Source organism: Phaseolus vulgaris, chromosome 3 (genome assembly GCF_051622355.1).
Source record: "Phaseolus vulgaris cultivar YP4 chromosome 3, ASM5162235v1, whole genome shotgun sequence".
NCBI lineage: Eukaryota > Viridiplantae > Streptophyta > Magnoliopsida > Fabales > Fabaceae > Phaseolus > Phaseolus vulgaris.
Window position 1 is genome coordinate 44,083,513 of NC_143500.1, and position 25,501 is coordinate 44,109,013.

The following is a 25,501-nucleotide window of genomic DNA, read 5'->3' on the forward strand; positions in this document are numbered from 1 at the left end:
GATAGGAGTATTTTTGTAAAATAATAGGCATAAGAGAGATGTAATTTGGAGCATTGATGTCATCACTGCTCTTAAAAAAATCATATACATATATAAAGAAAGAATAAATAAATTTAACTTAAAAATAAAATTAGCTTATACATAAATTAAATTATTTAGAAGATTGATATAAAACCATTTTAATAAATTAATTTATGTATAGACTAATTTAGTCTTTAAATAGTTTTTTCTTGAAAATATTATTATTATTGTAAGAGCCGAAAATGTATCATCCTCACTATTGTGTTCGTCCTTCAGTCTTCTAGGTCGGTTTTGTACAATACTCAGTCGTTAGTCTTCGACCCAGACAGGAAGGTACTTGTAAAAGGTCTTTCGACACTCAAGTTAGTTCTTGATATTTGATGGTTGAAATAATAAATGTGTAGATTTGCCTTGTTTTGGAGCATGTATTTATAAGGTAAAGATGGACCTTTGGTAGTGAGTTGGTTTAGCGCGAATTATCGAGTTAATCATAGTATTAGACAGTTATTTCGTACACTTTAATTATGCTAATGATGCGCCTATATATGGTGTTTCTTGGTTTGTGGATGTGTATTTGACTAAACTTCTTGGATGTCTTTAGTCATGTATTCAATGAGGTGTTTGACCACGGATGGTACACTAGCCCTCAAACTCCAAAAGCTTTTTGCTTTTCTAGAGTTGGATTGTCAGTTAATGATTTGAAAGAAAAAATTATCTTGTTTAGGTGGTCCTGTTGGTGCTGAGATGTACTTTACTATTTATTTGTACATTGACCCAGGCTTGATTGGACAAAGGTCTTGAAGAGTCTAGAAACTTCTACGTTTTGGCGGAGTTTGCGTTTGTGGGATTCATTATGGGGTCATTATAGTCGTTGGATTGAGATTGATTTAATAGTTGGGAAATGGTGTAACATTTGGACTTGTATGTTCTTGGTGCATTGGTTCATGCCGATAACATTTAGGTTGTGTCGAGAACATCTAGGTTGGTACTGAGAACATCTAGATTGATGTTCTACTTTGACATCGTGGTTGATGTAAAGCTAAATACATGTTGATTCATGCCGATAAAATCTAGGTTGATATCGAGAACATCTTGGTTGATGCCGAGAACCTCTAGGTTGATGGCAAAAACATCTAAGTTGATGGCAATAACATCTATGTTGAAAGTATGTCGATGTGTCTCTCCCATTATGTCGGAAGTATTTGTCATGATATTCAACAAGTTATCGACCTTCTAACTTTTGGCCTCTGGAGGTCAAGTCATCGCTGACGACAAATAAATTGAAGACGGTGGTATACTTTTGGCAGGGAGCCTTGCTCGGACTCTAGGTCTGCGGTATTGAAGTTTTCTTTGCTAGCTTCTTCCTTATCTCTTTGTTCTTCTATTTGAGAATATGATTTTTTTTAAGGTTTTTAGCTTGATCTCAATTATTTCTCTTTGCATGACCATAAGTTCATTTGGTCAGTCTTTATTGTTCTCAAATTAGTTGTTTTTAGTCATTAGTTATGTTCATGTTAGTTACCATAAAGCCTTCTAAAGTCCTTCTCAACCTTCCAATGGGCACACCAATTGTTCTTGTGAGAGTCAAAAAGGTTTTGTCCTTAATGTAGCGTTCTTCCTTCAATTTTTTGGGTATCGACTCCGCATAGTACGCAGTTATCAGTATTCAAGGCAAGTGGGAGCGATACCTGCAAAATGTCCTCCATGCTCAAGTTAATCATCAATATTGTTTGAGGATAATAAATATTGACAAATGCATACATTTATCCTATCTTAGAACATGTATGTATAGTAGGGGTGACAAAGTGGGGTAGGTCGGTTCGCAACTCGCTAAAAAAACGCGGGGTGGTTGCTTATTTCAACCTGTTGGCTCGTTTAGACTCGTCCCGCATAACCACAGCTCGCACGGGTCAAGTGCGGGGCAGGGCGGGTTGACCCGCATAACTTTAAAATGTAGAAATTTCTTTTTTTCTGCACCTCCATATTTTCTTCATGTAGCCTCATATTTCACATTCTGAAATTTTTAATAACATTTTACTATGCATGTCTCGTGAAAATATTATGAGACCATTTACCTAATGCATCTAAATAAAAGAAATCAAAATTTTTATTTAAAAAAATATTTCTTATGCGGCCTGCCATAGGCTCGCGGGCCAACCTTTATGCGGGATGGGCTACAAAAATCAGCCCACAAATTCTATGCAAGACGGGCCAACCCGGTCCATTTTTTGCATACCAAGTGCAGAACGAGCCTATACAAGGCGGGCCAACCCGCATTGCCACCCTTAAAAAATTAAGGCTTCTTCTTCCTGCACCCCTACATTTTTCTTCCTGCACCCCCACAATTTTGTAAATCCCAAAACTGACCTTCACCTTGTTTCGAAAGCAACTTGTTGATTTCCGGATTGCTGAATCCGGAAGTCTAATTTTTGTTACAGATTGATGGATTCGGAAGATTACCGGATTCATCAATCCAGAATATTTATGGATTTTTCAATCCGGAATGCAAAAAAATAAATGCGGATTTCCCATTCCATAAAATTACCGAATTGCATTGTCCGGAAGAAGAAAAATTAGTGTGAATTTTATGTGTATTTTGAGGTTTTTAAAAAATAGTAAGGATATTATTGTCTTTGCATTACATTGTGGGGGTGCAGGAAGAAAAATGTAGGGGTGCAGGAAGAAACTGCCAAAAATTAAAGATATTTGTCAATATTTGTTGCTAGATGTGAAGAGAGTGAAGATATAAGTAGTTACTTTTCTAAAATATGAAACTCAAATTTTATTTAATTATTTTTTCGGTTGATTTTGTAGTTTTAAATAAATTTTAACTATTACCAAATATATATATTTTTATCCATCAATAAATTTACCATATATTAGTACTATAATAACTATATTTTAATAAAATTTATGTGTCTTTTTTTATTAAAATGAACTGTCAATTTTAATATTAAACGTAATTATATATAAATGAAAAAAAAATACGATTATAGTGTTAGTTTGAGTAAAGTTTGTAAGTAATAAAATATTATAGTAAGATATTATTTAATTTGATTAAATTTTATATTTAATTTTTTCCAAATTTTAATATAATAAAATAAAAAATATAAATAATAAAAGATCAACTCAGAATGATAAGATATTAATTAATTTGAATAATCAGTTTTTATATTTGATTTCAAATTTTTTTTAAAAAAATATAAGTGATAAAAGAACACAAACTGAATAATTGGTTTTTATATTGTATTTGGAAAAAAATAATGGTAGCTAGATGTGGAGAGTGGACGGATTTATAAGTTACTTTTTAAACTGATTTTATTATCTATTTTTAAAATTAAAGATATCTATTATTTATTATTGAATTTTATTATATCTTATTTTTAATGTTATTTATATTTTAGTTAATATTAATGATCTATTTTATGCTTGCTACTTCAAATTAGTTTATAAATATCCTTCTATATTTATTTTATTATATTATTGTTAATTTATTTTGATTATTTTGTAATTTTAAAAGATAATAAAAGCATATTTTTTCCATTTTTTTTATTATCACTTAGTGGTTGTTAGATGTGCACAGAGTGAAGAGGGATGAGTACGTTGATTTAAACTGATTTTATTATCTATTTTTAAAATTAAAAGATATCTATTATGTTCTCCGATTTTATTTTGCCCATACAATCTTCAATACAATAAAGATTCAACAGCACCACCATCCCTAGTGTTTCGTTCAATACTAAAAGTGTGTTTTATAACATTGTTTATTAGAATTTTAATATTTAACATAAAAACAAAAAAATGCAGATACATAATAGAAATAAAAAATTAAATACATAATAACAATAAAAATGCAAATACACATTAATAATAAAAATAAAAAATGCGATACATCCATTAGTGACAATTTTACAACCGTATACAAATTTTTTTATGTAACAATTTTAATAAAAAATAAAATTATAATTAAATGATAAAAAAATTATTAAAATAATAACATTAAATATTGTATGATGAGTGCAGAAAAAAAAATATTGCCAATATATAATGATTTTTTATACATATCGAAATCGCAATCTAAATCTAATCATAACATACTCAAAATTTCTAATTTGTGTGTAAAAAGTATTTTCCAATAATTAATCGAATTTATTTATTTATTAGGTCCAAAAAAGCGCACATTTTTAGTCCTTGTCAAATTTTCGTTGTGCTAAAACCCTAAACTAAACCCTTTCATCACCGCAGAACAGAGTCACAGTGCACCCAACAATGGCGAACGCGAGTGACGCTGGCGTCGAAGCCCTAAGGCGCCTGAAAGTGACGGATCCGCCCTCATGGCTGGCGCCGAACGTGGAGCTGTCGGAAGCTGCTCGTACGGCGTCCCAATACTTGTTTTCTACCCTCCAACCATTTTCCCCTAAATCGCCATTGGACCAACTCCTCGTGGAAGGTTTCGATGCCGAACAGATATGGCAACAAATCGACCTCCAATCACAGCCTCTGTTATCCACCCTGCGCCGCCGCTTGAAGCAGCTGTCTGAAAATCCTGAAGAGATTTCCCAGCTGAAGGTTCCTTCGAAGAGTGGGAGCAAGGTGGAGCAAAATAGTAGAGACGAGTGGGAGGGAGATAGTGACGGTTTTGACGAGGAGTTGGATGAGGAAGAGGAAGAGGAAGGAGACGAGGACGAAGGAAAGGAGGGAGAAGAAGAAAGAATGGAAGTGGAAGAGGAAGATGAAGTAGAAGAAGAAGAAGAAGAGGAAGAGGAGAATGAAGATGGCGGTGGCATTGAGGATAAATTCTTGAAAATAGATGAATTGGCGAAGTACTTAGATAAGGAGGAAGAGGATTTTGAGAATGGTGAGGCAGACAGAGAAGGTGAGGAGGAAGATGATGACGAGGAAAGTGATGAGGTAAGCGTGCTCTTTGCTTAATTTGGTTTTCATTAGTCTTTTTTGGGGTTTTTGGAACATGATCATGACCTGGGACAGTTGTTTTAGGTAGTTCATGTCAATTTTAAGATTCGAATAATTGGTATTGCCGTTAGGGTTTGTGTGAGGTATGATGGGGTCTTGTTTGTTTTTGTTGATTTTTTTTTAATAGTGATATATGTTGCTTTTTTAATGTTTTTCTTTTCTTCTAAATTGCCTGTGAAATCCGTATTGATAATGTTCAGTGCTTGTTAAGTTGTTATTTGGTTGTTTATTAATTATTTGGTTTGTGACCCATTCTGATTATATTTATCTAGGATGGTGATTTTGGGTCTGGTGACGAAGATGATGTAGATGAAGAAGCAGAGAACATGGAAAGTGCAAGGTGTTTATTATTGTGCTCCCACTAGAATAAAAGGATCTTCATCCATTTTAAGATTACAACTCAAGTTATTGGTTATAAAAATTATCACTAGTCCATAATTTCTCTGCTTGACTATCTATGTTCCACAAATATCTTTATATATCACGTGTATGTCTTGTTCTTGGGTAAAACTTTGTGGAGAGATGCGAATAACAATACCACCAGGAGGTCTAGGCATATGATAGTACATATAGAATTGTGATTTGAATGTTTAACACTTGTCACTTGACAACCTGATATGCAATGTCTTAACTTATTTTATTTTATTCTTTTGATATTATTTCCAAACATGGGAGAGGGAGGGGAGAGAGAGCAGCCCCTATTCCAAACCACTTGCTCTTCATCGAACAAAAAAAAAATGTTAAGCTAGTTTTGCAGTTCTCCTTTTCCTATTTCTGGTATTTATCTGTATGAGTCTCACGTACCCATACTAAGTGAAGACTCTGGCTGTTGCCCTTGACATCATCAGTGTTGTGTTTTCTTCTATTCATGAGATATATAATAAGAAAAGAATGTTAATTAATTAGTTAGTTAGTCTGCTGCTGTTAGCTAGGATTTTATGGCTGTTGAGTAGTTAACTATAAATAAGGTAGGACTGTTGACAGACTGAATGATAATAAGAGAAGTGCAGTGTCCAGTTCTTTGTTCTCTCTGTTTCTCTTCTCCTTTCCTCTATCCTCTTTATCCTTCTTTGTTCTCTCTTCCCCTCTTTCCCACCAGAAACTTGAAATTCCTATTTGTAGGTGAAGGTCGACGTGAAATTCCTATTTTCGGACTTCCAGGACATGGTTCTCCTCTGCATCAAAGCTTCACCATCTATTTAACTCAATAGTTATTTGTTTTGCTTTCATTGTTTCCAAGCTGTGGTTGTATACACATCCTATTTCCTTTTCCATCAATTCCCTTACTTAATTTACTGTAAGAAAAATGTATCATTAATAAAACATGGACATTGCATGATAATGATGGCTTGGAGGTGAAAATTAGAAAGCATACCATGCTGCAAGTAGCACATTTTGGGTATCTTGAAATTAACACACAAAATTATGAATTGATGGAGGGAAACTTAAATAGTACGATTGTGATCCAAACTTGGTAGATGAAATGGAGGAATGCTTTGGGTTTTACTGCATAGACATAAGACCAACTATGCTTTATGGTACTGAATTTTCAGTGTGTAACACAAGCTGACAGGCAAAAGAAAAGTAAGTGCTCAAATAATTACAGTCTGGGAATTTTAGGAAGTGGTGGGAGCAAGCCGACTATGAACAATGGTGACTCATAAGTAATTGTGTTTAAAATTATTATATTTACATTGAAAAAGAAACACTCTGATGGAGAAAGTCTGGTTTTGGTTCATAATTACTATTCTGTATTGTTGTTCTCATTAATTATATTATGCAAGCAGTATGAAAAACAATAGGCTGAGATACATATATACCTATAAAAGATTGTATATATAATTTAAAAATTAATGTGTGATTGAGGTGGCATATGTCTCTAGGACATGTTGGTGTAGATCTGTATCTGCTCTTAGTTGTAGTTGCAGAGATGAGGATGTTAGAATAGGCGTACAACACTAGATAATAAGGAACAAATATATTAGTGAGAATTTAGGAGGTAACACCCATGGAAGATGGTGGTTATTCCTAATTTGGTCAATTTGAGAAGAAGACCAATAGAGGACCCAATAGAAAGAATTGATTGGGTGGATATTAGCCTGATCGTTAAAATAAAGGAGTAATGAAAATTCAGAGTGGGACCTTTTGCATCTTGAAGAAACTGAAGGAAAAACGTGTCATCTCACTGTATGCCATTTATGCTTAAAGTTTTTCTAGAATCAAAATACATTTTCTATTTTTTTTTTCAATAGTAATTCCTTTGGTTTTGGATTTCCTCTATAGTTTTCTCTGGTCAAATGAAGTTGGCCAAGTGATCTTTCCTCTCTCTTTAAGTTTTACAATATTTATTTACCATTATTTAATTATTCTGTGGTTTGTTTGTTTTGGTGTATTTGCTTAATTATTAAGTTCCAGTTCTCACCACTCATGTTATGCAATTGTCTGGATACTTCTTTTTAATTGTATTGCTCCTTGCATAATTTATTTCTACTTTAGTTGTATTTTACCATATCTGTATGTGGGGTTCATTTTTTTCAACTGTTGCCATCAGGTATGAAGACTTCTTTGGAGGTAAAAAGGAAAGGGGCTCAAAAAGAAAAGCTCAAGTACTTCGGGAATCTAAATATTCCGAAGATGAGGATGACATGGAATTTGACAATGAGGTCTATCTCTCTCTCTCTATATATATATGTATATTATATTTACTATTTATTGTAAACAGCTTTATCAGTTTCTTATTTTTATTTTATTACACATGTGTAGAAGAAAGGGACTGCATCTGCCCACGAAAAGCAGCTGGAAAAAATTCAATCCAAGATAGAGCAGATGGAGAAAGCTAACATAGATCCAAAAACATGGACTATGCAGGGTGAGGTAATACATTAGTCCCTTACTCATTTTTTTTATCTGATTATTTTGTGGGTTGGATTTGCTAGCTTTTTGCCAATCTGGTATTTGATTATTGATTGATGATTTTGTTACAGGTAACTGCAGCAAAGAGACCCAAAAATAGTGCATTGGAAGTTGATCTAGACTTTGAGCACAATGTGAGGCCTGCTCCTGTAATCACTGAGGAAGTTACAGCTTCAATTGAGGATATGATCAAGAAAAGGATTATTGAGGTAACTTAATATGGTGAACTGATATGGTTTGGACGTCTAGTAAATTCATCATGTCATTTACATGAGTGGAAGCTGATATATAGATGGCAGCATGTACAATTTCTGTGAAAAGTTGGCTGTGTTAAGCTGATTATATAATTACTACCAAGTAATACATGAGATGAGACTACATAACTTTATGTTGTTTCTAATGTACACTTGTGTTTATTATAGGGGCTTTTTAATGATGTTCAAAGGCTTTCTAAATTGCCATCTAAAGTGCCTCGGGAAGTTAAAGAGTTGGTAAGGCTTATTTTACTGAAATAGATTTTAGAGTTCAATCACCATTTTTTTAGCTCTATCTGTATGTAAGTTGTACAAGTAATTTCATTTCTGTTATGAATTCAGGATGACAATAAAAGCAAACAGGGTCTCGCAGAAATTTATGAGGTTCGTATCTCAAGCAAATGTTCTGCAACACTGGAAACCTTTGACTAATTAAGGTTTTTTACATTTCATCCTTGTGATGTACCTCAAATATTTCTTTTTAATTGTTGACAGCAAGAATATGTTCAGAAGACAGACCCCACATCTGCTCCATTGTCTTTTAAAGATGAACAAAAGAATGAGGTGCAAGTCTTGATTGTCTTACTTTGTTTCTGTTTAAATTACTATTTAATCTCTTTCTCATTTGTTATGTGCTTGATTTCCTCATGCATTATACAAAACTGGCTCATTGTATCAGGTTGTGTATCCACCCTTTTTATATTTCATTATTATACATTGAATCTTGTACCTTGTACTCGTTATCAGGCTAGCATGCTGTTTAAGAGACTCTGTCTGAAGCTGGATGCCCTATCTCATTTTAACTTTGCCCCAAAACCTGTATGACACCAACGTTCTCATTATCTCTTGATAGACTATATATACTTGACTTGAGATTTCTTCTTATTTTGCCTTGGATTGAAATGGACAGGTTATAGAGGACATGTCTATTCAAGCTAATGTTCCTGCTCTGGCAATGGAAGAAGTAAACAACTATTTTTTTTATCAGTTATTTCTGCTTGTGTTTCTTACATTTATCAGTCTGACAATGTATTATGCCTTCCATGTGTAGATTGCTCCTGTGGCTGTTTCAGATGCTGCTATGTTGGCTCCAGAAGAGGTGTTTGATGGCAAGGGTGATATTAAGGAAGAAGTGGAGCTTACGCAGGCAGAAAGGAAAAGAAGGAGAGCTAACAAGAAAAGAAAATTTAAAGGTATCATAGGTTATGTAATAAAAGTATCTTCCTTGTGACTGGCATATGACAACATAGTGATTATGGTGTTCAATACATATTAACTGTCTTTGCAAAGTTTTGCACTGTATGCATATGACTGTTCTAGAAGGAAAGCTACCCATCATTTTCTTGTATCAGCACAAAAAATATCTTCTAATGTTTTTCATTATTAATTAACGAATTTTATGGTTACAGATGAGGCAGTAAAAAAGACAAAAAAGAAGGCACAAGAAGGTGCAATTCATAGTCCAGTTAAAGGTAATTTTTTATCTGTCTTTTTTATACCAGGTTTAAAAATGTTTATTTCTTTGCCAACAAAGTCAATTTTTTGTTACTAACCTCATTATGCTTAGGAAACAAAACCATAACTATGCAATGGCTTTTTTTTTTTCTTTCTCTGTCATGATTCCTACCAAATCCTGTGGAATATTAAAGTTTTAGGTAGGCATGGTTTGGGGTTTGGGGTTTAGGCATGTATTCAGCAGGATAGATTAAACCGGTTTTAGATTGCAGTCTCAATTCCTTCCAAATTAAAACCTGTCTGAACAATGTTTTACTGATCTCTGTATTGAGTAGTGTCCAAACAATTATTCCAAAGACATGGTAGCTTTACCTTAAGTCTCCCTCGATCTTTGCAGGGTAAGGAACAATGTGAAATTTTATATTGTTTATAGACGCTGCAAGACTAACAAGTTGAAGAAGGAGCCCGTGACAAAACACGAGGTAAATAGATGTGGAAGAGGATTTTTTGGAGTCAACCATGATAAATGAGTGAAGCCATTCATTACCTGTGCTGCAGTGGCAGATGAGAGTCTCTTAAATGCTTATAGTTTATTGTTTTCGCTGTTCCTTGAATTCTAGGTTAAATATCAAATCATTGATAGGTTACTTGGTTATTTGCTTTCCCGTTATTGTTTCAAGTTTGTAGCAGCGCCTATTTATTTGTGCTATATTTTGTATTTTTTTTTTTATATTCATAGCTGATATGTTGTATTGTTTTACCTTGCTAATGGCTTATAGTTGAACCTTAGATTTCTAGATCAGGACAGAAGAAAACTGTTTTTTGATGCTTTCTCTTGTGCAGGAGTTGAGTTTCTTAAAGACACTTTGAAATAAAAAAATCTTCTTTATATGTTTCCACTTGCAAAGCTTTGAAAAGGGGTTCAGTTAGTTTTTATTTTTTCGTTGTAAACATAAAAAAACATAAAAAAGCATGATGAATTTCGAGAATCAATGCCTGAATAATGTTTGGTTAGAAAGAAATGGAAAAGGGATTTAAAAGACTCGACTTTCAATTAACGAATGTATGTTCCGATGTAAGAGTAACGGGTTTTGAATTATTTTTAAAAGTAGACATGAACCAGGAGAATGAAAAAACGTTGAAAGGCACTCGAGTTTTGACAGATTATTACTATCCATAAAAGGAATTAAACAGGTGATAAAAAATGATGAAGAAGAATATGCTTATAATATATTTGAAACATACAACTTTTTCCAAGGCAGTCCCCAAAATCCTATAGCAACTGGATACTGCAGTGTAAAAGATGACATGAGAGCAGAGGTCTTACGAAGGTTTTAACCTATACCCTTTTCAAATTGAATACAGAATTGGCTCTCATTCTTGTTTCTTCTGTTGGAATTTCTTCCTTCATCCCATAATTTTTGTAAATCCCAAAATTACCTCTATTGAAGCCATGTTTTTTTTTTTTTCAATTTGATGAATCTAGAAATATTTTGGATTACAGAATTAAGAATATCAAATTTTGGATTTATAAAATTTTGGAAAATTTGGATTTTATCCTTTTCCCAATTATAAAATCCAAATATATTTATATTTTAGACGGGAAGAAAAACCCTTTATTTTGTAATGTCCTCCCAAGTCACTAAGCTGGAGTGGCTTAGTAGAAGGTCCGAAGACCTGACATTAATGATGCAGCAGTGGTGGTGGGTGCAGCGAGAGAGAAATGAACAACACAATTCAGTCATTCCTTACAAATATGGGGTGCAGGAAGTAAAAAACTTCTTTCATACCTGTAATCCAGATATGTTAAGTGGACAAGTAGCCCAATCTGTTCTTTTATGGATCTCAACTTTACTCGGAATGTCTGGCATAGACTGTCTGTACAAGTTTACTCATTACTACTGTTAAAATGTTATTTTTCTTGCCTTTGGGCTACTAGAATAATTGAAATCCAAATCACTTTAAAAATATGCTTACTACTTTTAACCTAGACCGGAAGTATCATAGCTGAATCTCATGAAAAATCTTGAGTAACAGGTTCAACTAAATTATCGAATTAGCACTTCTTTCAATAAAAGGGCATTGACGTCATTCCTTAACGCAAAATGACCCCTCTTCCATGAATAAAAATGCTAGAGCGTGCTGGCCGTGAAGGGGTGCCACACCTAACAGTAGCATTTCATTTACTTAAATTTCCTTCAAGCCTCTCAATTGCAGCACTAACCCCACTCTTAACTTCTCTCTGACCTGGAGGTGGACTTGCTTCAGTAGCCATTTGTACCAGCTTCAGATGGATCCAACCTGCCAGAGAATTAGCGGGAAAAAAATTCAGTAACTAGCCCACATCCACAATTCAGATAAGCAATTGAATAATGAATTTGCTTCCTCTCCTTTTACTCACTAACGAAACTACCAAACAAATAATAACAACCAATATTACCAAGAGGAAAGCAAAATGCTGCTCCCAGCACCGACCCTAGCGCCATATTCCTTGCTCGCCAACGTAGTGATCCAGGCACTTAAACAAATCAGGATACAATATATTAGCACACTAATTTTGTGGTCTGACCATTTTGTACATTATCTAAGATTTTCAACCTAATGAGAGTAGGATAAAAATCTAGGACAGTTAACTGTTGTCATCATATTAAGTAACAATATATCAAGTACAGTGAGTGCATGATTTCTTACTGATTAAACCAAAAGCTGAAGCAGTTGCGGATCCAGCTCCAACAACATTAAAAACATCATGAACACCTCTCTTCTCTGCAAGCAGATTTTGCATGCTGTAAAACGCAGCAGTAAACATTCCAAGGCGTATCCCTCCCACTATTGAGCCCCTTGTAACTCTAAGGAATCGTTTCTCCATTGCATCTCTCATCAATCGATATTGCTCGCGTTTATCTTCAGTGCTCCCAAGTTTCAACATAACTTCTGCATCCTTGCTCTAGCAACACATGTGAAATTCCTTATGACTGCCACATTTAATTGGGATAATCTAGACAAAAAATGTTTACAATAACATGTTTGGCAAAAAACAAACAAACTATGATTGGCTATACAAAAAGATAAATGTCAGCAGCATGCTTGTAAAAAATCTTTCCATATGTAAACCAATGTTTGAGGGCTGAGAATGGTTTTTGTTGCATTAAGATGTAAATCTAAAACAATTTGAGATCGCTAACAAACTCCATTGGGGGATCTTCAATATATACCCTTCAAACCAAGAACTAAACATCTCAAGTGGACAGACATCATAGCAGTGTAATAGAAGATGACCTAATAAGCCCACCAATATATTTTCATTCTAGTCATATTTCTAAATAATGTACAAGCTCTAACAATTTCTATCAATCTTCTTTCGGTCAAGAGTCAGGATAATTAGTATTTGTTCAGTCTTCTTCAGAAAGACATTTTGAAACAATGATAGTTACTCTCCTTATCTAAACAACAATACAGTGCATAGAAAACAACTAAAATGTGCAGTTCATACAAATAGCAAAACTAATTAAAAGGTTTAGATATATTTTTAGTCCCTATAAATAAAGACATGTTCAGTTCAGGCCCTTACAAAAATAGTTACCTTTTGGTTTTTCATTTCTGAAAATGTGTCATGTGTGATCGTTGTGTTTCACATTACATCAACTCTTTTTTGTCCCTTGTCTAGGGAAATAGGAACCATAAATGACACATTTATATAAATGAGTGATCCAAAAGACAATTATTTCTTGAAGGTCTAAAAGTGAACATTGCCCATTTGCAAAGAGTAAAAATTATAATTAGGCATTGTCTAATAAACTTCTCTTATGGAAGAAGAAAATAAGGAAAAAAAATAAGTTTCTTTCCTAAGCTAAATTAACTTATGAATAAGCTAGTTTTTAGATAAGTCAATATGAGAGTTTTTATAAATTAGTTTATGTATAAACTAATTTTAGCATATGGAAGCTAATTTCTTTTCCTCTTCCAATATTTTTCTCCTATAAGGGCTTATGGACTAAACCCAAATGAAAATTCAGACTAGAAGACATGAATAATTATAAAATTTAGTCTTAGCTAATGGAAAGTTATTTTCTTTTTCCTTCTTATTTTCTTTTCTTATAAGTGCTATGACAAACTTATCTAAACAGTACCTTAACCCAAGTGTGCTACTGGCCCTATCCAAACACTAGATGACATGAATAATTAGAAAATCCTCAAACATATGATTGGAAAAATGTGCTGTCTTAGTTATCCTTTTCTAAGAAAAAGAGTAGTTTCAAACTGAAGGCGCATGAGGAGGGGAGGGACAGAAGCAGAAAGAGGACAACACAGTAAATGAGCAAATACAACATAACAGTTTATAGTCAACAGTTTTAACAACTTGCCAAATCAAAACAATTCATGTAGTCCTTAGTTAAGGGTCTTAAACTACACGAGGATTAAGAAAAAAATTATATTATAGCAGATCATCTGTGTATGGTTTATGGCAATCCTTTTGATATCTTTATAGTAGTATCCACGTAATGGGTTTGCAACTACATTCTTATGTTACCATTCTGGGAAAATCTTAATGAACAGTGTGCATTAGTCAAAAAGTCTAGTTTACTTATCTTTGTTTCTGTTATAGAATAGACAACATGAAATATTGTTTTAAACCAATTGTACTCATTTTGTAATGGAGAGATTATAGTCTTCTGCTTTATTGTACATTCTTCTTCTACCGAAGACCTAAGTACTTTCACAAGGAATATTAATTCTTGGGAACCACAGTGTAAATAAATAACTATGAAATACTTGACTCATCATGGACATGTCTAACAGTAAGAAAACCAAATCAAACTCACACCAAATCACAGAATATGCCCTTTGATTGGTTAAAGAAAATGATCTTTACTTGTACTCTTGTCTTTACTTTCAATGACCTTTTATGAGTTGAGCATAATAGACTTTGAAAATACAATATGAAACAGGGTTTTGAAGCATATTTTTACTCATATACTTACAACAGAAGCAGCTGCCTCCTTGCTACCACCATATAACATGCCTGCAAATACTCCAATGACAGTGGCTGTACCCCAGTTGACTGTTCCAGCTAGTCTTGGAGAATTCTGATTAAGGCAAGTATTAGCATAGCAATAAAGTTAAACGAATTCAGTATGGTAAAGTCCAGCACACACTTGATAGCAACATTTTTCAAAATCCAGGAGGAAAACAGAATGTTTTCTCAATAAATGAGTGCAAGGTCAACAACATAAAATTCAATACATTATGAATTATATGACATGGCCAAATTTCTGGATACACTCATTAATTTACTCAACAGTTATTAGAATTGAGAAGCCTCTGATCTACAGAATTCTAAAAGTGATTTTCGTTACATTTTAAAACTTGGTCAAGAGATTCACGGCTCTCCACCTCATAAATCATAACAGATACCTAATTTATTTTCTTCAGAGAGAAACTTATAATGCATCACTACACATCTAAGGTCAGACTAAAAAACACCTAGAAATGGGAAAAGCAAAATATTATCCATTCCAACATTGCAACTCTAGATTAGACATATTTTCTTTTGTTCTATATTGACAGATAATGGAATTCTATTAAGTAAATCATTCTAATACTCGTCACTATTAATAAGTGTACAGGCTTGATCATCGTTTCATAGAGATGTTTAAGAATACAAATTCTCTTTCTGTTCAAGTCAGCTGTCAATTGAGCCCAAAACGAACCAAGTCATTGCAGTTACAAAATTTATAAGTTGCGCCACTATCCTATAAAGAGAAAAATTCTAGGGTTCGTTATTCAAATCAGTTGCACACTACTATCCATCCACACACCAAACAATGCAACAAAATTCTTAGTTAAAATAAAAACGAAAAAAAAGAGAGTAGCATAGAGGAGTTTTGTACTTTAGGATCGGTGGATTCGGCACTGTCAGGGACTTCCATGATCAGAGGCACGGCAAAATCAACAGAATGGAAATGGAAGTACTACAAACTGTTTGATTGGCGAAAAATTAGGCAACTCAAGAGAATTCGAAAACGAAAGGGCGAAAGGGGAAAGGGAAATCGATCTCCAACAAAATCGATTCGGTGTGTGCCAATGGTAGCAGAATGAAACAATTGCACCGTCGTGGAAACTTTAAATTTAGGTACTACCCGAGACTAACACAGGGTTGCACGCCCTGCACACTGATTCCTTTTGTTTTATTTCCTTTTTCTTTTTTAAGTGATCAATATTTCAATTTTTTTTAATTTAATCTATTTTAAGTATTTCATTAAAAGTAAATACTTTAAGTACAAATTTATTAGTAATGGAAGTATATGACTTTTTTTTATAATTGTTGTACTTATTTTAATACTTGTTTTTATTAAAATAAATTTGTTGTCCAAAAAATTGTTAATAACAAGGAAAGAATAGAGAAAAAACATTATTAATGAAAATAATTATTACGAAGTATGACGAACTTTTTCAATATCTAATACTATTGGTACTCATAGTCAAGTTTATATTAACCTCGTATTTTAAAATTTCTAAAAATAATTAGAATTATTATTAAATATTATAACTAAAAAATATAAAAGAAATTATTTAAAATATATTTTATTAGAAAAAAATTGAATGTAAAAAATTATAGGAAAATTAGAAGTTATATGTTTTATACAAAAAGAAAATAACTGTCCTTAAGAGTAATTATAGTAAAAAAGTTATATATAATGAAAGGATCTCATTATATGTTATTTTAAATATTTAAAGAAATGTAACATTAAAGTTTGAAAAATCATTTTCCATCAAAGATAAGCTGGATATTCAACAAACTAAAAATGGACCTTATTAGTTAACTACATAAAAAATTAAATAAATCTAACATTTAATTATATATATATATATATATATTTAAATGAACCTCTTAGCAAAATCAATGATAATAACACAACTTTAATAAAAGTTATTAAGTTTCTTATCTGATGTGTTCAAAATTTACATCATATTATATGTTCAATAACCTTTCTGAAAATAAAATCCAGTCTAGACATAGTGAATATTCTATACCTCAAATCACCTGATAAAACGAACGTGAATATGTATTATTTAAAATTGTAATTACTTTTTTCATAAAAAATATCACTCTAGAAAATATCAATATTTTTCTATCGGCATGAAAATATCAAATATTATTTCAATTAGTTTGGAATCTCATATTTTAATGACAATTTATTTTCTTGAAAAGAAAAGAAAAGAATCATGCAAACACATAGGAATCCAACCAAACAACCAAACTTACTGTATAAAAAAAAAAAAAATCAAGTTAATACACTTTAACACATTTTTAAAATTTTAAAGTCTGACCCAAACGGGTAACAAGTGAAAAATGTTGATAAAAATAGAAACACCCATTAATTTTAAAGTGAAACCGAAATATTTTTGATTCCATCAGGATATTTATTACACCAGAAAGAATAAATAAACACCTTTAAAATTTAAACACCCATCCAACACAAATATATATTATTAAGTGTTTTTTTTTACTGTTTGAGTATCATTAATCCATCTAATACAAAAGTATAATAAATATTTAATTTTCAGTAAAATAATAGTTTCCCTTGATGGCTTAAAATCGAGACTCTGAAGAAGAAGAAAAAGACTGATAAGCCAAAAATCTTCAATTTCAAGTCTCGTAAACGACTTTACACTTTAGTATTACTTACAACTCGAGCCCGTATCATGATTTTATTTTTAAAGAAGTTCTGAAAATTTAAAAGAGAAATATTAAAGAAGAAATATATATATATATATATATATAAATTAACAATTTTTATTTGTCTATGTATGGGGCCGAAATTTTACTGACAGCAAATAATTTTGGAAAAGAAGTAAATGAGATCCATCATTGTTTCAAAACCCTTAGTAAAGGTGACTAAAGAACCATCATTCATTCTCATCTTGAATTTAAATTTATCTTTTTACTAAATTCAATTTGAAGCCATATGCTTTAGTCTTTATTTTATTTTTTTAATTTTAATTTTCAAAATTTCAGTAGATGTAGCTTGAGACAAACAAACACAGAAGGTGTTGGGAGATTAAATCTGTGATGAATTAAGGATGGAATTATTTAGCAACCATCCCAAAGATATAAACTTTTTTGTTTTATTAGTATGAGTATGCATCTTAACCCATATTTTTGTCTGCATAATAGTTTGTTGTATAAGTAACCTCATAAAGATTGTAAAGGAAGGAGTATATTGTTGAGGAAGAAAGGAGAAATTGAAAAGCTTCCATTAAAATAAAAACAACAGTTAACCGTGGTCCCTAGCTCAACATAAAGCGAAGGAAAACCCCCACACAATTCACCTAGATTCCTCAGCACCAAAATAAATGATCAAGTAACGGAAGAAGCAGTGAGTGAGTAGAGAGTGGTGAATATTGAGGGGCATGGGTTCAGTGGTGTTTGCAGTGTGGTTTCTCTGGGCAGCATATTTAATCCCTCTAAGTTGGTGCCACACCAACACATGCCGTTCATACTGCGGCAACATAACCATAGACTACCCCTTCGCACTACAATACGGCTGCGGCCACCCTGGCTTCCGTGACCTCCTTTTCTGCATGAACGAGGTCCTCATGTTCCACGTCAGCTCCGGCTCCTACAGGGTCCTCGAAATCGACTACGCCTACCAGGCCCTCACGCTTCACGAACCTCACATGTCCACCTGCCACAACCTCGTCCTCGGATCCCGAGGCAACGGCTTCTCTGTCGAACCCTGGCGTGCTCCTTACATGAACCCCGCCGCCGACAACGTCTTCATGCTCATCGCCTGCTCCCCTCGCTCCCCTCTCTTCCAGGGCTTCCCCGGAAAACACCTCCCCTGCCGCAACGTCTCCGGCATGGGCTGCGAGGAGTACCTCTCCTGCCCCGCCTGGGAGATGATGGGCCACAAGCGATTGGGCTCTGCCTCCTTCTTTGGCTCCGGCCCACCTGAATGCTGTGCCGTTCCCTATCAGGCTATTAGGGAGATTAACCTGACCAAGCTTCAGTGTGAAGGGTATAGCAGTGCTTATAGCGTCGCTCCGCTCAAGGTTGATGGCCCAGGCGGGTGGTCCTATGGGATCCGTGTGAGGTACTCCGTGCAGGGGAATGATGAGTTCTGTGGCGCCTGTGAGGCCACTGGTGGCACCTGTGGCTATGGTTCCGACGGGATCAGACAGGTCTGTATGTGCGGGGACTTCAATTCCACCTCCAATTGTGATTCAGGTTCCCCCATTTATCAACATTTTCGCTAATTAATCATTAATTTCTTTTGAAAAAAAAAATGCTTTGTTGGGTTTTCATACTCTTTCTGTGAATTTTACAGTTGGGATACCGTCAGGTGCAAGGCCTACCTACACACACGATCAAGTATTAGCAGGTACTCACACTAAAGACTCTGTTTTGAAAAAAAAAAATTACACTTGTAATCTCTTGGATCTAGTTCTTATATCCAATTGAGTCTCAAGTACTACAATTTAACTTTATTTGCACTAAATATTAGAATTAATCGATGAATTAAAATTACACAATTATAGTATTAGGAGATCCAATCATACAATTATGATATTAGTGGCTAAATCTTTATTAAAAATATTTATAGAAAAATGTGAGTTTTTTTTACTATTTTTACGTAAATATTTTAAATTAAGATATGTAGTGAAAACAATTAGACAAGGTTGTGGGAGTTTGTGAATTGGAGAGGAATTTATGGTTTTTTGGTTATGTGTAACTTACCTTATTGTACAGGACTATTGACGTATGTGGTGTTGTGGATGACGTGCAATCAAATTTCAAAAGTATGATATATTTTGTGTGAGACTATCATCATGAACTGGGCCACGTATTCCATATGTAAATGCCATTTTTTTTGGTGAAGACAGTGCTCAGACAATGAGAGAGTGAGAGTGAGTTTTGATTTGTATCCCGTGTTCCCCTTTAAAGGCTTGCTCAAACATTATTCAGAAGCGCAGGACGCAGGGTAATGTTATCTGCCCTTATAGTTCATTTACTTAACTTTTATTCCTCCTCCTATTCTTTGATTTTTAGGCAGTGATCATGAAGTAGAGAATTTCATTAACGAGGACGAATAACATTACCTGGCCTTTTCGCACTTGCAAATTTCATTAACGATGCATACCTCATTTCATTACCATTCAATCAAAGTAAGGAAGTTACCTTCAACACAGTGTTTTCAACCAGTACCGACAAAAATTAGTCGTTGAAACATTTTTTTTCACGGATCAGTATCCATCTAGCACTTTTTTATAGATGCATGTATCACTGTATGATTTGTCATATAATTTTAAATTGTTATATATGCTATTGAAGTTTTCAAGAAGCCTATCAACACTTAGAATCACAATTCATTAGAAACCTTCATTAGAAAACAACTATCTAATAATAGAATCTTAAGTCTTGATAGAAAATATTTTTCAATATTAAAAACCATATGTTCATAACACCAAGAAAAATAAATGTCCAAAAATCATTCTTATAAGATCTCAATGTATTAAAGTAAAATTTGTAAGGGATATTTAAAGATTATATATTCTGTTGATTAAACTGTAAGAATAAGATGCTATAAGAATTTCTTACGAGACTTTTGTGGTGTAAATGGTCTAATAAAATATTACATCTCTCACCACGCTAGAAAGCAGAATAGTTGAAAGTGAAGGATTTGACTACTTTTCTATGCATATAGATCTATAAAACAAATTGTCAAATTCTCTTTGCCAAGCACTCGAACATCCCCGCTGCAATAACAAAGTACAGAACTGATAAAACAAAAAACGCCTCATTTATTTTAAATTAAATCCAATAGTCAATTATAAAAGGGTTTTGCCTAACAATCTTCCAAACAATAAAACTTTACAAGTTTGAGCCTCTAATAAACCTCATATTTTAAAGCGCAGAATGGAATTGAATTATGATTTTGCATGTAATGTTTGAAATTTGAGGTTTATAAATAATAAAGAAATAGTTAACATAAGAAATTTTAGGTGAGTCAGTTTAATTTTTGTAGAAATTAGTAAGTTATAACGAAATAATGAATATTTGTCTTAAATAATGATCATAAAATTTTCACACGAGGCACTTTTAATAGATGGACTATATAGTCTGTAACGACTAGTTTTGGAGGTGGAGTAAGTTGAAGATGTGCAATGGAGAGAGAAAAGAGCCAGGCAGCACTCTCCCTAAATAAAGAAAAACCAAAACCCAAGCCAGTTCATTTCTCCTTTCGTTTATCACAATCCCCGCATGCACAACGTTTTTTTTCTCTTCTTATATAATCTTTCTACCTCGCTGCAAATCACAAAAACCTAAAAGGATCATGCCTCTGAGGAAATTAATCAAGAAGACTATCTACACCGAGATCGGGAATACTCTCTCCCTATCTACCTCCGCGGCGGAACCCCACGATAAAGACATGTCTACAATGCAACAAAGGAGTAATCATAACAATGCATCAAAGCCAAATACCATATCATTACTCGTTTGATTCTCGCTATTTTAAACACAAGGAAAGAACAGAGCAATCGTTAATTAGAAGAAAAACAATGGTGCAATTTTTTAACGTTCCCGAAAACCTTATTGTTACCTGCCTATGGCTAATGTTGCTGTCGTCGTCGTTGTTAATCCCACGTGCGGTTTGCTCCGGCACGGGTATACGCGAAACGGGTTTCACGTGCGGGGGTTCTGAGAACCCTGGGTCCAGCGCGTCCAGGTTCATGGCCCTGATGGACACGTTGTCGTTTCAGGTTAAAGAGCGAGGGTGGGGAGCGCAGACGCTGCTGGGTTCTGGGCCTCCTATGTACGCGTTGGGCCAATGCCGGCGCGACCTGAGGTCCACAGACTGCTACAAGTGTTTCAGCCAAGCGAGGCAGGTGCTGTCACGGTGCGTGCCCAAGACAGCTGGCACAATCTACCTCGACGGCTGCTTCCTCCGATACGACAACTACTCCTTCATCCGCGAGAGCGTGGACCCCACTCGTGACATCGGCATCTGCATGACCCCGACTCTGGGGGATGACGGGGGCAAACGGGTGGCGGAGATGGTGTCGAACGTGACGAAGGAGGCGGCAGAGCGTGGGTTCGCGGTGGACGGAGAGGAGGGGGTTTTCGCCCTGGCGCAGTGCTGGTCGACGTTGAACAAAGGGAGGTGCAAGATATGCTTGACAGAAGCGGCGAAGAAAGTGCAGGAATGTGTGCCGAATGTTGAGGGTAGGGGTCTATTCACTGGTTGTATATTGAGGTATTCAACGCGCAAATTCTACAACGACGTTGCACTACCTAACATCAATAATTCTACAGGTAACTAAGCCTTTGTGTCTTTAACTTCTACTACAATTATTTCAAAAAACCATGTCACTTTTATCAAGAAACAATATTTTAAATTAACTTGAATTAGTACAAACAATGATCCAAACATTCCCCCAGGGAGGAACATTTTATATGCAGCAAGCTTAAAATATATAAATTGTATTTGAAGTGATGCACTAGATTTGATTACTTATATCTACGTGTATCTTGGTGACTAATCTTGCCTTCAGACTATTAACTTTACCATTTGAATTACTTTAATAGTTTATACACAATTTGCACCAAATTGTCTTCTTCTTAGCTGGGAAAGGAACCAACTTTCATGTGTGGTTTTGGTCAAGACTCTACATTTCAATTATTTAAGTTTGTCAAGATGATCAAGTGTTTCCTTCACATTTTAAGAATAATTATAAAGGATACAAATGAGAATAGAAAACTGAAGGTTGTTTCGTTCAGTTTTCTGTTCTAAATTGTAAATTATAAAGAAGATAAACTTTTAATATAATTAGAATAATCAAACCCTATCCCTCCATGCTTTAAGCATACATCCCCACACCAGGCTAGTTACGACAGGACATTGGTATTTATATATTTTTTACAATCGAAGTAACTTTTAACTTGAAATGTTTTCAGAAGAAAGGCCTGGTGTTTGGATGATCGTTGCATGTGTATTATCAGCGATCGTAGGGATTTTACTCATCGCCTTTGCTGCATTTATATGCTGCCAAAAAATGTCGTCACGTAGAAAAGGTAATGTTTGTTCATTTAATGCCATTGTGGTTGTACTTTTTTGTCTAGTATTTTTCTATGCTCTAATGTTCTAAATCTAACTCTCTTCAGTAAGGGACAGTGGTGGTGTGTCACCTGATTTTTCCTCCGTAGCTGGCTTCAGTTTTAGGTACGATTTGCTCGAGAAGGCCACAGATCATTTTGATCCCGCAAACAAATTAGGCCAAGGGGAAGCTGCTTCCGTGTTCAAAGGAACCCTCCCCTCTGGGGGGACTGTTGCTGTTAAACGATTGTTTTTTAATAAACGGCAATGGACAGAGGGGTTCTTCAATGAGGTCAATTTGATTAATGGGATTCAACACAAGAATGTGGTAAAGCTTTTGGGGTGCAGCATTGAAGGCCCTGAAAGTCTGTTGGTTTATGAATTTGTGCCCAGTGGAAGTCTTGATCAAGTCCTTTTCAGTGAGTTGTCCAGTTTGAGCAATTGTTGTTGAAGTTGGTGTTTTTTCTGAATTATTTACTGACCATGATTTGAATGTCTTCTTTTACTGGCCAGAGAGACATTTGTTCATGTCTATTTAACTGTTTTGTGTATTCTTAATCGAATACATTTGATTAGTCTATAGGAATTTTGGGGTGTTATTTTCATTATGAACTATAATAGCTCTTATAATTAACTAAAAGTGCTACAAGTAGCTATAGAGGAAAATCATGATTTTCATTGGTGACTTGGCGTTTAAGCTTTGTTATTGTTTACTGACTAGCAACAATTGATATCAAGAGATTCAATTTAGCTTTGAAGGGGGAATTGAAGGAACAGATATACAAGTTATCTTATTCTCCTTTTGTATCTTTCTACGTGCTTTTTTTCAAAATTGAGAATATATATCCCTTGTAATTTGCAGGTAAGGACTCAGAAGATGCTCTGAACTGGGAACAACGGTTTCAAATCATATGTGGGTTAGCTGAGGGCCTAGCATACCTTCATGAAGGCTCTGGAACAAAGATTATTCACAGAGACATAAAGTCCAGCAACATTCTATTTGATGAGAATATGAATCCAAAAATAGCGGATTTTGGTCTTGCTCGCAGTGTTACTGGAAATAAATCTCATCTTAGCACAGGAAATTCGAGGACACTGTAAGTAGAAAAAATTCTTTCATTTCAATTTGTGTAAAAACACGAGGATTCTGAAATTAGTTACATAACTCTTAATAGTTACATTGATAGTTGATATCCAGACTATGCGATGTTCAAAACTGCAAATCCTTGTAAAAACGTTTCTGTGGAATCTCAACCTCTTAGTTATTTAGCAATCGACAAAGTTTTAATGACTTCGAATAAAAAAATCACTTGTGTCACATAATTGGTCTGGTCGCATATTAAAGTCAACTGCTTTTGGCAGGGGATATATGGCTCCTGAATATGTTTCCAAAGGACAATTGACAGAGAAAGTAGACATCTATGCTTTTGGTGTGCTAATTGTTGAAATTGTGTGTGGTAAGAAGAACAGTGATCACATACCGGGGTCAACTTCACTACTCCACAGCGTAAGATTAACTATCCCTCACACCTTAACTTATTGGTAATTGCTATTAGTGAATTTCTTAGCAGCCAGTAGCATGATCATTTTATCTCTTGTTCAGGTCTGGAAGAATTACAAGACAAATAATATAACAGCATCCGTTGATCCAGCTCTGCACGGTAAACTTACGGTAGAAGAAGCATCAAATACGCTCCAAACTGGCCTTCTTTGTACACAATCAACTGTTACTCTCAGACCATCCATGTCTGAAGTAGTTCAGATGCTAACCAAGAAAGACTACGCTATTCCCTCCCCAAAGCAAAAACCATTCCTTAATTTCAGTGGACTAAGTCAAAATGACCGCACTGTATCCTCAAAAGGGCTCGCAAGTGCAAGGTCCTCCTTCCACAGCACCACTAGTTCACTAATTCCCAATGATGATTCGACAGTACTAGAGAATTCCTTTTCTCATTCTGACATGTTCATTGCTGGGAGCCCTGATTCAAATATCCAAATAAATATGAGGGCACCTGAGCCTAGGTAGATGAACTTGAATTCTTACGATGATCCTAGTATCCTTCAGGAGTGACCTCAAAGGGGATAAGAGAAAACTGAGGATAGTCATTACTTTCCTGATGAACATTTTAAATTTGAGTGTATAAAATTCTGATGTGCAAGGTTGGAAGTTAAGCAAAGTAGAACATGAATGGATTTTGCTCAACATAAGACGCAAGGAACAAACTGAATATTATGGTCATGAAGTAATTTGGAGTATATAATTGTGTGGTTGAAGCAGGACTTCAGGGGTAGGGAAGAGGAAACTCGGGCTGTGCTTTGTCCTTACAACTTGTTGATGTATAACATTTGTTATGACTTGTGGAACTGTTTTCTCATATTGATTCTTTTCTAATATTGTCTATGCATTCATCTCAAGTTTGATTACAAGACTGACATTCACTGTAGTGATGTATTTGTAAGTTTGCAATTGCCAATCTCTATTTTTCCTAAACTTATTTATTCGAAAATATTTTCTTCGGTCCATTGTGGAGTACGAGCCTTTTTTTATTAAGTATTTAAAGAAAAAGTATAATTCCCAAATTGATAGCTATGTTCATGATAGTGTAAAGGACATTTTACAATCATTATGTGTTTTTCTTAATTAAAGGGATAAATTAATTTTATAAGGCGATAAACATCTTTATAAAAGAAGTAATGGAAATAAGTTCTACAGGTTTGAGAGGTATATTAAACAAACAATATATCTAAAGATGGTTTAAAAGATTTAATTATTAAAATAAATTA

At 34.3% G+C, this 25,501-nt stretch overlaps 4 protein-coding genes across 4 annotated transcripts; 3 read left to right on the forward strand and 1 right to left on the reverse strand.

Annotated features, from left to right (window-relative positions):
• Positions 1–4,197: 4,197 nt before the first annotated feature.
• On the forward strand, positions 4,198–10,516 carry LOC137807884 (U3 small nucleolar ribonucleoprotein). The gene is made up of 13 exons (XM_068608718.2): positions 4,198–4,932; positions 5,268–5,335; positions 7,547–7,658; positions 7,759–7,869; positions 7,980–8,117; positions 8,331–8,399; positions 8,505–8,546; positions 8,658–8,726; positions 8,910–8,981; positions 9,073–9,126; positions 9,214–9,355; positions 9,572–9,634; positions 10,015–10,516. Exons 1-13 carry the CDS (start codon positions 4,291–4,293, stop codon positions 10,017–10,019), a joined length of 1,587 nt encoding a protein of 528 aa, XP_068464819.2. The 5' UTR covers positions 4,198–4,290; the 3' UTR covers positions 10,020–10,516.
• Positions 10,517–11,379: 863 nt separating this feature from the next.
• LOC137807885 (Mitochondrial import inner membrane translocase subunit Tim17/Tim22/Tim23 family protein) lies at positions 11,380–15,814 on the reverse strand. The gene is made up of 5 exons (XM_068608719.2): positions 15,509–15,814; positions 14,600–14,704; positions 12,309–12,564; positions 12,058–12,135; positions 11,380–11,918 (listed from the first exon to the last, which is right to left on the reverse strand). Exons 1-5 carry the CDS (start codon positions 15,545–15,547, stop codon positions 11,797–11,799), a joined length of 600 nt encoding a protein of 199 aa, XP_068464820.1. The 5' UTR covers positions 15,548–15,814; the 3' UTR covers positions 11,380–11,796.
• A 2,099-nt stretch (positions 15,815–17,913) lies between these two features.
• On the forward strand, positions 17,914–19,732 carry LOC137807880 (wall-associated receptor kinase galacturonan-binding protein). The gene is made up of 3 exons (XM_068608715.2): positions 17,914–18,849; positions 18,950–19,003; positions 19,372–19,732. Exons 1-3 carry the CDS (start codon positions 18,033–18,035, stop codon positions 19,425–19,427), a joined length of 927 nt encoding a protein of 308 aa, XP_068464816.1. The 5' UTR covers positions 17,914–18,032; the 3' UTR covers positions 19,428–19,732.
• A 1,315-nt stretch (positions 19,733–21,047) lies between these two features.
• On the forward strand, positions 21,048–25,191 carry LOC137807881 (cysteine-rich receptor-like protein kinase 1). Its single transcript, XM_068608716.2, has 6 exons — positions 21,048–21,936; positions 22,579–22,695; positions 22,786–23,136; positions 23,580–23,814; positions 24,080–24,224; positions 24,321–25,191. Exons 1-6 carry the CDS (start codon positions 21,087–21,089, stop codon positions 24,741–24,743), a joined length of 2,121 nt encoding a protein of 706 aa, XP_068464817.1. The 5' UTR covers positions 21,048–21,086; the 3' UTR covers positions 24,744–25,191.
• Positions 25,192–25,501: the final 310 nt, after the last annotated feature.